Source organism: Palaemon carinicauda, chromosome 44, assembly GCF_036898095.1.
Source record: "Palaemon carinicauda isolate YSFRI2023 chromosome 44, ASM3689809v2, whole genome shotgun sequence".
NCBI lineage: Eukaryota > Metazoa > Arthropoda > Malacostraca > Decapoda > Palaemonidae > Palaemon > Palaemon carinicauda.
The window spans coordinates 32,549,946-32,564,428 of NC_090768.1; the positions used below are offsets into that span (position 1 = coordinate 32,549,946).

General features: G+C 32.5%; 2 protein-coding genes across 2 annotated transcripts in view; one reads left to right on the forward strand and one right to left on the reverse strand.

Annotated features, from left to right (window-relative positions):
- The window catches only part of LOC137634545 (uncharacterized), a 469,969-nt gene that overhangs the window by 25,756 nt on the left and 429,730 nt on the right, over positions 1-14,483 (forward strand). The window lies entirely within an intron of this gene.
- Positions 5,593-14,483, reverse strand: part of Wdr82 (WD repeat domain 82) — a 38,121-nt gene continuing 29,230 nt past the window's right edge. The window contains exons 6-8 of the mRNA XM_068366910.1: positions 13,714-13,833; positions 12,216-12,308; positions 5,593-9,600 (exon numbers count right to left, since the gene is read on the reverse strand). Coding sequence (XP_068223011.1) covers positions 9,571-9,600; positions 12,216-12,308; positions 13,714-13,833 — 243 coding nt within the window. The 3' untranslated portion in view covers positions 5,593-9,570. The remainder of the gene's footprint in view (positions 9,601-12,215; positions 12,309-13,713; positions 13,834-14,483) is intronic.

Sequence of the window (14,483 nt, forward strand, 5' to 3'; positions counted from 1 at the left end):
TGTTGAAATCAAACAGTCATTCCAGCTTTGTTGAAATCATACTTCAATAAAGGAAGTTGTAGGAACAAATTATCCTAAACTTATAGGACGGTACAAAATTATAACTTTAAATCTTACATAAAATATTATGAAAAAGATCAAATAAAACACCATTTCATAGAAAGTTTTATTATGAACTCGCATACCATGTAATTTCTGGTTACTACAAAGATTCATATAATTTTTCAACTGTACAATGTACTTTCTATCATGTGTGGAATCTTGTTAAATTTTAAAATACATCATATGAGAGCTCAGCACAAAATTCATTACTGTACCCAGTATATCACGATGTTAATGCAGGTAATAAAGTGCTTATTATCCTATCATGCAGTGGAAGGAGGAATCACAGGATTTGTCACTCTTCTGTAAGTGGACTCAGTGATGGTTCATCTGTAATCATATGAGACAGCAAACTCCTCGAAACAGGATGATAATGTCAGTAAATAAAAAGTGCTTCAATCTTTAGTTCTTGGGAAAAAAACTAGAAGTGACTAAAGTTCTGAAATATTACAATTTTATGCAATAGAAAAGTTGCAAAAAACAAATTTGACAATAATGTAAAAATTCAAATAAAATTTTTTTCTTAATACAAGTATACTCTGAAGCAAAAAAAATATAATGTAAAGTCTAATGATGAAAGAAAAACAAAAACTGGTGAACTAGATGGCCTAAATTCAATTGTTACTCAAAAACAAAAGGGATCATTTGCTGATACAGTATACTGGAACACTTACATGGCGCACAATTATGACCTGTATTAATGTCTAAAGGCGGTTTCACACGGGAATTCTTTTTGGCATATTGCAATATCTTAACACAAATAAAGGGACTAAATAATGTTAATGTCACAAAAGCAAAACCATTTGTAAGTGAAATCACGTCTTTACTCTTCTTCATAAGACTGACGTATGTGTAGTTAGCAAAGTACCGCACAAATACTCCCCCTGTTTTGAAGGTGTTTATCAATCATAAATGTATTCACCAAGGGCAATTGCCACTTTCCTGTTGACCAGGCTTGAACAAGGTACCCTATATGTTAGAAACATATCCTAATTCTATAATTGAATATTTTTGTTTTTCAACAATGTTTGAAGGTAAACTGCTCTTCTTGAATATACTATACATACTACATATCAACTTTACTAGCTAAGCTTAATCATGCATCCATTAGTTGGTTTTACATGTACTGAACTTTATTGGTGATCGATATTAGACAACCTTGCTCCTTCATTCCTCTGGTACAAACAAAAGTGCCAATCTAGAGTTCACAATTAATAACTATTCTGCACAAATGGAAAGCAATACACAAGATGCTTGAAAATTTACCTGTGTGACACTGCCTTAAGGGACGGTAACAACATGCTAGTGACACACATCTAGAGATACTGTACTGTGTAATATGACATATACAATGCTGAAACATATTTTACAATGATAATCACACATCACAAATCTCTAAATCATTCCAGGTAGGGAATGGGTTAAAACGATTAAAGATCATTGAGCCTCAAAGTAAAATGCATACTGTACTGTGTATCAAAATAAATTTCTGAGTAGACATAGCATCCATATGCCATATAGAGGAATAAAGATTCTTCCAACATTGAGGCTAACCCTGAAAATGACAGAAGTTACGTGTAAAAATTCACTACAATAGTCATCAAATAACACAAAGCAAATTCCACTGCACCAGAGTCTAGCGACATAACATTCCATGTGATGCCCCCTTAAAGCTTATCGATTTGATACTATCATACTATATAAAATATTGAAGTTAAAATAAATGTGCATCACAAGAACAAAAAACTGTCAAGACCTGAGAGTTTTCATATTGAATTCGTCATCTGAAACTTACTCTATCTATTGCTGAGGGATTTGTAACCCACAAATTACAAAGTATTAATTTATATTTTAAGTCTTTATAACTCTATTTCAGGTGTGGAAATGATTTAAGGTAAAAGCAAATGTAAGTGTGTCTGCTTTTTAGTTCTGTATAAATTTACATTTTTTAATCCTTATCACATTAGTAATCGGTGGGTTCTCTATTTCAAATAAAAAAAGACACTTCCTTAATTTGTTCCTGTTTATAACAAGCAAGTATTCAAAGAAATATGTCATCACATCCTTGATGCATTATTCTTTTATGAAATTCTCACTAAACAAATAGAACTTGAGAGATGAGAATCACAAAGCAAGTGAACAATCAAAACACCGAACATAAGAACTTCTTCCCATAACAAAGGCCATTTCTTCCACTGACAAAAGCAGTAATTTACCCTAAATATTCTGCATAAGAAAATGTACTGTACTCTGTTTAAAGAACACAAACCCTTACTTGTGTAGTCACCATAACTTCAAAAGAAAAGGATATGAAAAAGTACCTGGAGCACAATTCACTTTCCCTTTTCTTATTTAGTCAAATATTGAAACATAGCTCTTATGGATGATTACAGTATACCAAACAAAAATTCAAGAAATGCATTGTATAAAAATATATATATTTTACCAAGTATCCTTACTTGATATGTATTGTTAGGTTTATTCTTCTTTATCTACAATGGCATAGAAAAGCAAACATACGTTAAATAAAACTGGCTACAATCAATAAAAAAAAAAATGTGTTGCAAACTTTCAATGACTATTGTGGTTACTACAGTACTTTATTATCTACACGCAAAAGGAGACATGATGTCTGAAAATAGATTTCAGACATTACTATACTCAAAACCTCAAACATGAGGTTCTATTTCATGTATTCACATTCTATTGATCTCCTTCATAAATAAAGGATAAATTCTGCTATCATCACAAGGACATGGAAGAAATAACTCAAAGATTCAACATAAAAGCAAATACTATACATTTATAATTTCCAAGATTATCTAAAAATAAATAGCAGAGGGATTACTATATCAAAAAGATACCCAATTCCTACAGCTGTTGCTGACTTATGATTCTCAGTACTGTAAATGAAGTAGCTAATAACCGTTTCTTTTTCATTATCTTCAAGTCGAAATATACCTCAGCTCTTTCAAAAGTTAAAGTTAGGGGATAATTAAATGATACTGTACACTATACAGCATCATAACAGCTAAGGATTAACTTATTTTATTAGACCTTAGGTAACAGAGTCCTCTGTGTTCATGAACCATCATTTCAAGGTATAAAAAGACCTCAATCTAAGAGTATACATATATACATATTTGCACCAAAATAATGACTGACATGTCAAAGAGTTGAGATTTTGGCAGAAGAAACCGCTCATTTCATAGAAAGACTGTAACTTACATGCCACCGAACTGAGTGCCGAGTGTCCTTTACTATTGCAAGCCCACCAATATAAGAATCATCTATATTGCTTTGTTAGGCATCTGGGGAAGGTCATCAACTGACCTACTAAACAGCAATTTATGAGCGAAGTATTTTTCCAATTTAAAAAGCTAAGTAGACCAAAAATATTTCCGTTACATGATACGAACATTAGTCTTATTCAAGTGATTGTGCCAAAGGAGATGTGAACAGAAAATCATGTGACATTTTCATGAACCTTAATATTCTTAGATTTCATTATAATAAGACTTTACATAGTATCGTATACTGTATAATTTTTTGACACAAAAATCCAAATGTACAGTAAAGAAAAAATACTAGTTCACTAAAGTAACATACTATAAATGAGTTAATGAAGTCAATGGTCTACTTTTCATACAAATAAATCTCAACGAAACTTCTTGTCTTCAAAAAGGATAACTTTTTGCTTTAATTAACAATTTACCATATCATATAATGTACACTGAAAAATGTTCTTGGTCATCATTGAATCATAGACACAGTTATCAAACTATATTTTCAGCATATAGCAACGCAGTCAATTAATTGAAAGTTAGTACAAGACGGTTCATGGTAGATCCTATTATTCCCAAAGTAATTAAACTACTTACAGCTTTGGTGTAACATTATACTGTACTTTCATGTCAGTGCTAATGCAAAAAAAAATTTATCTTAGTTAATCACTTGCTATGTATGTTCAGTACAATAATCACTTTGTATTGCACATAAAAACAAGAGCGGAAATGTTAGCTCTCATTTCTCAATATTCTTCCACATGGTAAAGAAATTCATAGAAGCAGATGTTATATAATCATCAAATTCAGCTACCAAGACATATCCAAAATAAATGACAAGTAGAAAGACGTCAGATATTTGTCTACCGAACTAAATGAAACGCTCCAACTCCAAAGTTCTTGAAATATGAGAAAATTCATAATCTAAGGTCACATCATTAGGTAAACATTTTGAAACATAACAAACTAATAAATCTAATTCTAATGAAGGGTGGATCTATTCATTCCAAATTTTTTGTCAGCTAACTTCTGGTCCTTTTTTACCTCCTCTCCAAAATGTTCTAATAATAAATAGGTGTTTCTTGAAGAGGAAAATTAATTAAATTAGATTTAGGGGCAAAGAAACACCCAACTACTTCTATTACACAGGCCTAAAATATGACTTTTAACCTTTCATAAGGAAACATTTCGTTATTTTACATAACTTCAGAGCTTTATCTTCAGTTCCTAATATTTGTTCTCTACCAATCTGCATATGAAACAAATAATTATCTACCACCCATTCAGATAGTAAACACAACTACTTATGAAGCAAACTTTATGATCTTGCTTTCCCACATCAATATGAATACACAATCATTCAAATATTTTTTTGCTTCTTTTCAATCAAGAATGTCTTTAATTACAAAGACTGGATTTTTTATGTATTAGCGCTTTAAGGAGAAATTAAGTGGCTCATAAAATGGTGTTATGGAGGCATGTACATTAGGTACATGTACACTACAAGATACTATCTAATCTACCCTAAGGTTGACATTTCTTTACACCATCTAACCTTACTTAACTAAAATTCTAGTCTTAGATACAAACCTTGCCTAGGCATGACGCTAACTACACTAAAGGCATGTTCAAGTTTTAACGTAACACAAGAGGTCTCACGTGAAGTGGGATGAACCACTCTCTCAAAAAATTTGGCTTTAAAATAGAATACTTTCTTTACGTTTAAGTTGGCAAGACTCTTAAACAGATCTATCACTCATAGGTGACAGAAAACAATGCCTGAACACAATAATGGCAATACACCAAATACCATACATTCATGGATAATGCAAAAGTTTTTACTACTATAAATCAGTGAACCTATTTCATTTATAACAAAGAGTGACACAGAAAACAAACAGCAGGGTACTTAAAACTGAACTGATCAAGTTCTCTCTATTATATCAAGCTTATCTTTTCCCTTGACTGGTCAATTTTCCTGTTCAACAAGAGATCTTTTAGTTTATACTCAATTTTTTTTTAGTGAGGGAGATTTGCACCGACTCGCAGGAGTGCCCTTTTAGCTCGGAAAAGTTTCCTGATCGCTGATTGGTCAGAATGATCTCGTCCAACCAATCAGCGATCAGGAAACTTTTCCGAGCTAAAAAGGCACCCCTGCGAGTCGGAGAAAATCTGCCTCAATAAAAAAAATTGACTATAGTCTCTATAAATCATTAACATCTGGTCACTGAATTGAGAAAAATAAAATACATTAGTTGTGTAGTACAAATATTAAAACTTTCTTTGTACTCACTGACCCTAATGCAACGTACGTGTGTAAAAAGTTGAATATTCAAAATTATATCACTTACACTAAATTAGGAGCTCATACCTGATTTAAGATACAGTTTTCGGTAAACTTCATTTCATCATCGATCCTGTGCCATAAATAGGCACTACTGTGCACAAATGCTTATCACAGGTGATGATCTCAGCAATTCTGCTAGTTAATTATATCACTAATTCTGCCTGAGTATTAACAATAGTGCAACAAAACCTAGAATACTACTCTATATGATCAAATTAACTAATGGCATGAAATAAATGACTACTTAAATTACCAGTATTAAAATGAAACTAGCTCCCAAAAGAAATACCACCCTAGTCTACAATAATACCTTGGAATATTAACCTCATTGAAAAAAGGACATCATTATTTACAGGCAACAGGTTACAGATTAAACTTCATTACCAAAAACTATCTCCTGCTGAATCCCCAATATTGACCAAGAGCATGATGCTTTCTAGTCTTACATCAATGAATTTCAATAAACAGCCAAATAAGACAATACTACTTCAGTCAAAAAATGTTTCCACCAAGAGCTAAATTCTGCATTATATTCAAAGATAGTACAAAAGGACAATTAATATATGAGACATCAATTCTACTCACAGTTGATGAACACCACCAGCAATGACAAAGTTCGTTTTGCACAAAGTAAAAATTTTTATCATGATTATAAGTTCCTTATGGTTCATTTCCGATATATGGTTTTAAGACATAAAAGGAAAATTCATATGCACCATATTCCTATAAATCACAATGTTAAGGTATACCTACCTAAATGTTTATCAGTTCAAAATACTATTTACACTCATTCTCTTCAATATAATCCATGTACTTCATCATTTATCCACTATGCATTCTTATACTGTATCAGGATTTCATTGAGAAAATTACCATTAGAAAAAAAAAGAAAGAATGAAAGAAAAAAAAGGACTATTAAAACTCTCAAATACCATCATATACTACATGGATTATAATCCTAAACTGGATCAAAACCATATACCTTCCAAATATTAAAACTAACAACGCCAGTACTGTACACAGTCCTGCAATCTTAAAATACTACCAAAGCTTCATGAACTGAGATCTCATGGACGTACCTCATTAGAGGCCTGTGGGCTCTGCAAGTGATGCAAATGAAACACTCAACACTACAGGAACGCTGATACTCTCTCGATAGAATGACGAAAAAGCCTAATACAGTAATACATAATAATTATAACACGAACAACTTTGATGATATGTTTCATATAGTTGCATCATCTTAGTAACCTTTACAACTCTTCACTTCCAATTACATATTTTTAGAATAAACCAACAGACATCAGAAGAAATATGACATTTGGTTAGTTTTCACTCATGTTGGATAAAGTGAGAACATTACAATCAAGTGGTTAACTCAAATATCTTATGAGCACACCCTTTCACCCCTAACTCTTTAGTTATTTCAATCTTAGAAAAACAATTATATAAAACAATATCAAACCCCAAATTAATAATACCTTTTCTTCGTTTGTCTCTAATAAAAAAAAGCCTATTCCTATATACAGTATTTATATTCATCAACCATGCATAATCCACAAGCCTATTTCAGATACATACCATGCTAATGGCTACTACAAACAGCAGCAATAATAAAAATAAATAATTAAAAAATGAAACCCAAATCCAAAATTTTTAATGAAAACTATAAAAAAAACTTCAAGATAATATCATTATGAAAAAAATAATAGAAAGACAATTAATATTGATGATGATAATAATAATAATAATAATAATGCACTGATAATACTAATAATAATAATAATAATAACAATAATAATGATCATAACATCAAAGATTATCATAATTCAGGGTAAACCCTTACTTTGTGCATAAGCAACGTAAATTCTTGAAACGTTGCCTTAAAAGACAAAGTTAAGTTTTGCACCATATCTCTTTATACCCAGAAGTTTACTATGTAACTACTTCTGACACATTATTGACAGTAATATAATACAAAGAAAAGACTAATTATGAGCATAAAAAAACACGGTAGACATCCTCAAATTAATTTTCTCTAGATTGATGTAATACCTCAGAAAGGAAATCTTAAAAATAAGATTTGTTATTTCTACACTCGGCTGATGATCATATTGCTCCTTCACTGAAAGTTTGGTTTATCAATATCTACCCTTGAAATTTAAAAAATTCCATTTTCTTTCCTTTCGATAGACACATGTCTCTAACAAATTAATGAGACACTAGCGGTTAATAGCAGGAAACGAAACGCCAGGATCTCTCTATTGAAATGAAAGTAAATTGGAAAATCTCTTCATTTTAGAGTTAAATGTTAATAAACCAATCTTCTGGAAAAGAAGCAATATCAACATTAGGGGAGATTAATAGAAATAAAGGTGAATGAAAAATATTATGGTGATAGTAACAAGCCAATGAGCACATACTCTAAAACCTTGAAAATAAGCTGTGGCTTATTTTAAGTTTTGATAAGAAAGTGGGGGCTTACTTTCAAAACCACCTTATTTTAACATCACGGCTTATTATCCAAACAAATAACCGGTAAGCAACGTGACCATTATCACACTTAGTATCAAAATAAACTACTTTTTTATTCTAAAAATAGGATATCCAGGTAAACATCTGTAAGAGTTAAATGAATACAGTAGTGTTCACGTGTCTTTAATAAAGGCACCTGTTTTTAAAACAGTCAGCTTTTAGCAATGGCAACTGCTAGACGTACTACTACTCCAAGAAAAAGTTATGACAGAGAATTTAAACTTAGGGTTGTAGAGCATTACAAAGAGCTGTCACATGGCAAAGCGAAAAATCGTATCATCAAAACTGCAAAGTATTTTGGAATTAACGAAAGCAATGTGTGGCGATGGATTACAACAAAAATAAAAATGCAGGAAATGCAAAAAGATTCAGTCACATGGTTCGGGGCTAAAATTTCTATCATGTCTAAGGATTAAAAAAAAGAAATTAATTAAATATAGGACTTTAGTTGACTTTTTATAGTTTTATCAGTTTTAGACATTTCATTTCGAATCTAATCATAAATTTCATGGAATTTTTATAAAATAAAATAATAGGAATACTAATGTGTTCAATATCTTGCATGTAGAAAAACAGAAACACTTTTTAGTTTAAAATCTTTTATAAATGGCACTGTCATGATTGGCTTATTTTCAAAACCGGATTATTTTTTTTAGTAATTTTCAATGCAAGAAATAGGTGGCTTGTTTTCAAAACCGGCTTATTTTTTAGTAATTTTCAATGAAAGAAATAAGTGGCTTATTTTCAAAACCGGCTTATTTTTTAGTAATTTTCAATGAAAGAAATGTGGCTTATTCTCAAAACCGGCTTATTTTTTAGTAATTTTCAATGAAAGAAATAAGTGGCTTATTCTCAAAACCGGCTTATTTTTTAGTAATTTTCAATGCAAGAAATAGGTGGTTTATTTTCAAAACTGGCTTATCATTAAATCCTGCTAATTTTCAAGGTTTTAAGGTATTTAACTCTATTGACTTATCAACAGTAACTTTAGTACTTTTTGTTTCTATTTCTGTACTTAATCAACCATAGAGTACCTTACTAAAAACTTTAATAATAAATCAGGAAAAGATGATCTTTTTGGCCCAATTCAAAATAAATAAACTGTGCCAATAAAAGTATTACAGAAATTTCCAGAAACCTATTCATTGAGCCTACTTGTGAGGCTAAAATAATTGGACCCAAAAAACCTCCTTCAGAGCTCCAAAGTGCAGTAAAACTTGAGATGATCCGAAGACATGGCAATTAAAATCTCTGTAAAGCCATTGAAAAGAAAACGTAAAGGCTTATTTTCCTTCCATCATTTTATTCATCCATCGCTGGGAGCCAAAATGCCTACAGAAAAAAATTAAATAACTTCTAACTATTGTCATATCATAAAATAATGGTAGTACTTCATCTATTTTCATTTTAGCTACAAACTTCTTGTAGAAAAAAATATTTCAGTAAAATTGCTTATTTCTATACTCACCCGACACTTGTATGGCTTCTCTCTTGAAGCTGGTTAAATGTTGACGTCAACCATTAAACAAAAAAATTTCCTGTTTTCTTTTGCTGCAATTACCTTACACATCTAGTACATTATTGGAATCATATGGCAATAAACTGTACTGAATCATTTAGATAAGTTGGAAATGGAAAGAGGTTCCTTGAACAAGGGAGGATTGAGACAGAAGTTTGACGACCTTCCTTTCTATGGAGAGGGTCCAATGATCAGGCTGAAGGGTTTCCCCAACCTGATGAAAGAGAGAGCCTTCCCCCTACCAGGACCTCCAAGCAACGACTGTTATTGTGCTCTTCAAACTGAGAAGTCTTTATTACCACAGCAGCTAGGCTATCTGTTTGAGAAAAATCCTAATGGCTTACCACTGTTCCAAAAAAACTCCCAAGTAGTCTTAGAAACGAAATCTTGAGAATAGTAGCTACAGACTGGTAGGGAGGAAAAGGTCTTCGTGTGGATAACCTTAAACTGTTACCTTGTGCTGATGAGGCTGCCTGAACTATCACATAAATCAAACCTTGACCTAATATAGACCCCAATATAGAAGTAATTGAAAAGTTTCTGCACATTAGATACTGCAAAACTATAAAGAAAGAGTTATTCTCTAGGTTTAACAACAATATTTATCAACCCCATAGTAGTCTCCCAGAAACCATTCAAAACAGTTCTATCTGAACAGATTAAATAACCTAAAATAAATTAAGATTCAAATGATCTGCAAATTTTTCAGTCATAATATGAAGGATCGATATGTTATTCTTTTAACTTTTTTGTTTTTGCTTCATTTTGCTATCCTTCAGAGTGGGAGAACAAGGTAGTTAGTGTAATGATTGTTTGTAACATGTAAGATTGTCGGAATAACTGAAAGATAGGTAAGGAGAAGAGAATCCTGATAGCCATAAATGCCTTTAAAGACATGAAAATCTGCTGACAAATAATAGAATTAGTGCACAAACATGAATTAGAGCTTTAAGAACATATGTGTGGTCCACCCTTATGTATGAGTCAAGCTGGACAATGTGAGAGCTGGGAAATAAGCTAAATGCAGCAGAGATGTGATTGTAAAGGATGATGCTCAGAATATCTTGGATGGACAGTAACAAATGAGGTAGTAAAGGAAAGACTTGCAGTGCAAAGAGCAACGGTAACAGAAATATATACACCAATTCAAGTGATTCAAATGGCTAGAGACAGGGAGATGTAGAGACGACTGACCGCTAATATCCGGGATACGGCCCTTCAAGAAGTAAGGTGAGGAGGGTAGCGAAAGTCTTGGGTGATTGCTATTTTTGGACTGAATGGTAAAGGGAAAGATATTCTGAAAGCTGGATTTATTTATTGACCATCATATTGGAAATGTCATTTATTCATTTATCAGTAAATATTTTGCTTGATGTGGCTGTGAATAATAGAAATGGTATATTTACATTTACACTGTTAACCCCTTCACTACGAGGCCACGGATCCACAACTCAAGCTATATACGAGATTTGTCACCATTGGATATCCTTGCTCACTCTATAATAGCTTAAATTTCCATGTTTATTTGTTTAACTGCTAATTACAGAATAAAGTTTTCAAGTTTGCATTATTTTCAATTGTGTCACTCTAAACAACCGAATATTCTTTTCCATTCATTGTGAAGTGATTAAAGAACGACTCCCTTTCGAAGGAGGACAGAGCCGCTTCGTAACGGGAGGCGGGTGAGGCCTCCAGCCTACAGGATGTCCGGCATCAAAGGGCAAAGAGATTGTATGAAAGGTTCCTCTACCATCGAGAAAACACCGCACTACAGCACTACTCTGTCTCTAAAACAGCAACTCACACCTGTAATAATAAATGAATATCTAAATATATATATAAAAATAAGTATATATATACGACATATACAAGAATACCAGAAATTCGTCAAAGGCCAGTTAATGACATTCGGTGGAGAGAGAGACAAACGTCTACTTTCACCGAGCCAAAAGTAAAAAGAGACAATAGAACACAGGTGTGTGAGTGAGAGCAGGGTAGCCAGCTAACCCCTAACCCCACACTAACTAGCGGTGGGATAGTTACACCTCGCTAAAAGTCTTATGGTAAAGAGCGTAAGGTTTGTATTCTGATGTAGGAACCATTTTAGTTTCAGGGGAAAAGTCAACATTTAACCAGCTTCAAAAGAGAAGCAATATGAACACCAGGTACGTTTCATGGAAATAAGTAATTCAAATAATGTCACTAAAAGGACACTTTTCCTGTTTATTAATATCAAACAAGCTTCTACAACAATCCATATACATGTAAATCATGCAAATCTTAAGTAGTTGCAAGGATACTATTAGTTCCAGAAAATGACAATAAAAATTGAATCAATCAAAGAAATTTATCTTAATAAAAATATTTCATATTGTAACAAAAACTACAAAATTATTGAAGCAAATAAATATATAAAAAAAAAACTTACCATGCTAGTGCAGCCAGATGACAACATCATGTATTTGGGACTAAACTGGATACACTGAACAGGTCCAGTATGATCAGCATTGAGTGCACAAACCTGTGAATTATATAAAAAACATAAAGCTTCCTTTTACACAATACTCATATAAAAATACAACAAAATATTTAAACTGGTTTGTTTGATGACAAACCCATCGATATATACCCATAATAACCGTTTCAAAATATTCCCAGACTTAAAGGTGTTTGTTAGTTACCTCAATAACCCTAACCTTAAAATGCAAGTTCATATATTTGTCACACAGACTTCAAATATGCCTTCGGTCTCAATTAATTCTGGAAAAACAAGCTGGTTTCAAAAACTAAGCTGCAGTGGTGGAGGTCTGCACTCTCAGAGTGCTTTTCTAGTTCAATATATTTTAATGCTATAAGATGTGGGACATCTATAAGTATAGGAGGATGTTAAATCAAATCCACAGGAATACTGATGGGTAAAAGTGATACAGCAGGGTAGCTAGCATAGCAAATTTAAAAAGTGTAGGCAGGAGTTGGTGTAACTGAAATAGTAAATGCTGGAATAGCTACAACACAGCCAGAGCATAAGCCAAAATAGATGAAACAAGGATTGGTTGTACACCTACATAATTCCTTCTACCCAGTCCTTCTACACACCTAGTTAATTCATTCCAGAACTCATTCCGCTCTTCACTTTTCTCACAACCTGGCCCATATGCACTGACAAAAGCCCAACATAACCCTTACCTACATTAACCTAGATGATATCTCCTTCCACTACCCTACTTTACCTGTCATCCATTCACTCAGCAATAAAGCCACACCTTTTCTTGCTCTTCCCCTTTCAATCCAAGACACTCTACCAGACATTTGGTGAGTTCAAACCCTAAATTTATCGTTTTAACTACAGGGTACCTCTGTTTTATGATTTTTTGCAGTTAGGAAATTTGGTGTTGAATTTAGTGCTTTTACGTTGTAAAAAATTCGAGAATACCAAAAGAGCAGATAAAGAGAGATGATGGTACCTAAAACAGAGACTAGGAAAGTGGGAATACAAGGGTTTAGCAGTAGAAGAATCTAAAGAAAAAAAAAATTATTGATACATAATCTAATAAAAAAAAAGCAATAGAAAACTTTTAAACTACATTGCCAATATTGCAGACATGCAAACAGTTGGGAAAATACGATTGATAGGTTTGTGATGGATCAAATCTAGGATTAGCAATGATGAGTTAAACTCAGGAGCATATACAGTATAATGACGACAGCATATAAAGTAAGATAATTCCCTATTGAATACAAAAACCCTTCAGGATTTGTAAAGTAAAAATGTACTCATTGCATATCAATTACATAAGTTTCAAGTACAATGAAGACGTAGTACTGGGATCTTTAGAACCGAAATTTGTTTCACACCCAGCACCTTACTCCCATTTTTGAATGCCATACATTCCAACAATCAATCAGTGGAAGAAAAATAATCTTACTTTGTAACCAGTTTCAGCATTCCAAACATGAATTCGACCATCTGTAGAGCCACTTAATATGAATTGGGAATCAGGGCTGAAAGAGGCTTCGAGGGCAATGCCTTTGTTGTTTAAGTGTCCCTGAAATAGAAGCACAAAAATATTATTAAGAGTGATTTAATATTAAAAAGTTCATATCATTTACAACCATTAGTACAAAATCTTATAGTAATTTTGTTTTTAGCATGCTCACATGAACTTCACTTTGTTTTATCTTTATCATCTTTTTTTTATAGGTTTATTTAATCTTGAAGCCACACAAATCATTCTTTTGTATTTTCTTTTCTGTACTGAACTGCTTTTCTATTCTGCTTTTCCAAGAACAGTTGCAGATTCTAAACCTACCCTACAGATTACTATTAACCCCTTCCAAACAATGATGTACAAAGCACTTCAAAACATGCCAAGTACAAGGTTGCACGACGTACAAAAGACATCATTTACAAATATAAACCACATGTAAGTTAAAATCCGTAGTTTATCCTCTCAATGATTAAAACACATGGTTGTACATCACACCTAAAGATTATTTGACTAAAATAGCTCCTACCTTGATTTTAGCCCCACCTACTTTTGTCAGCCAACTAATAGAAACTTTATGATTCTAGCCTTGACTCCTGATTATGTAAGGGCTATTTTAGAGCATTTTTATGTTACCATGTATAATCACAGCATTCGTTTTAGTCAGTTGAAACATTCTTTACATGAAGCATTACTCGCAAACCCCCCCC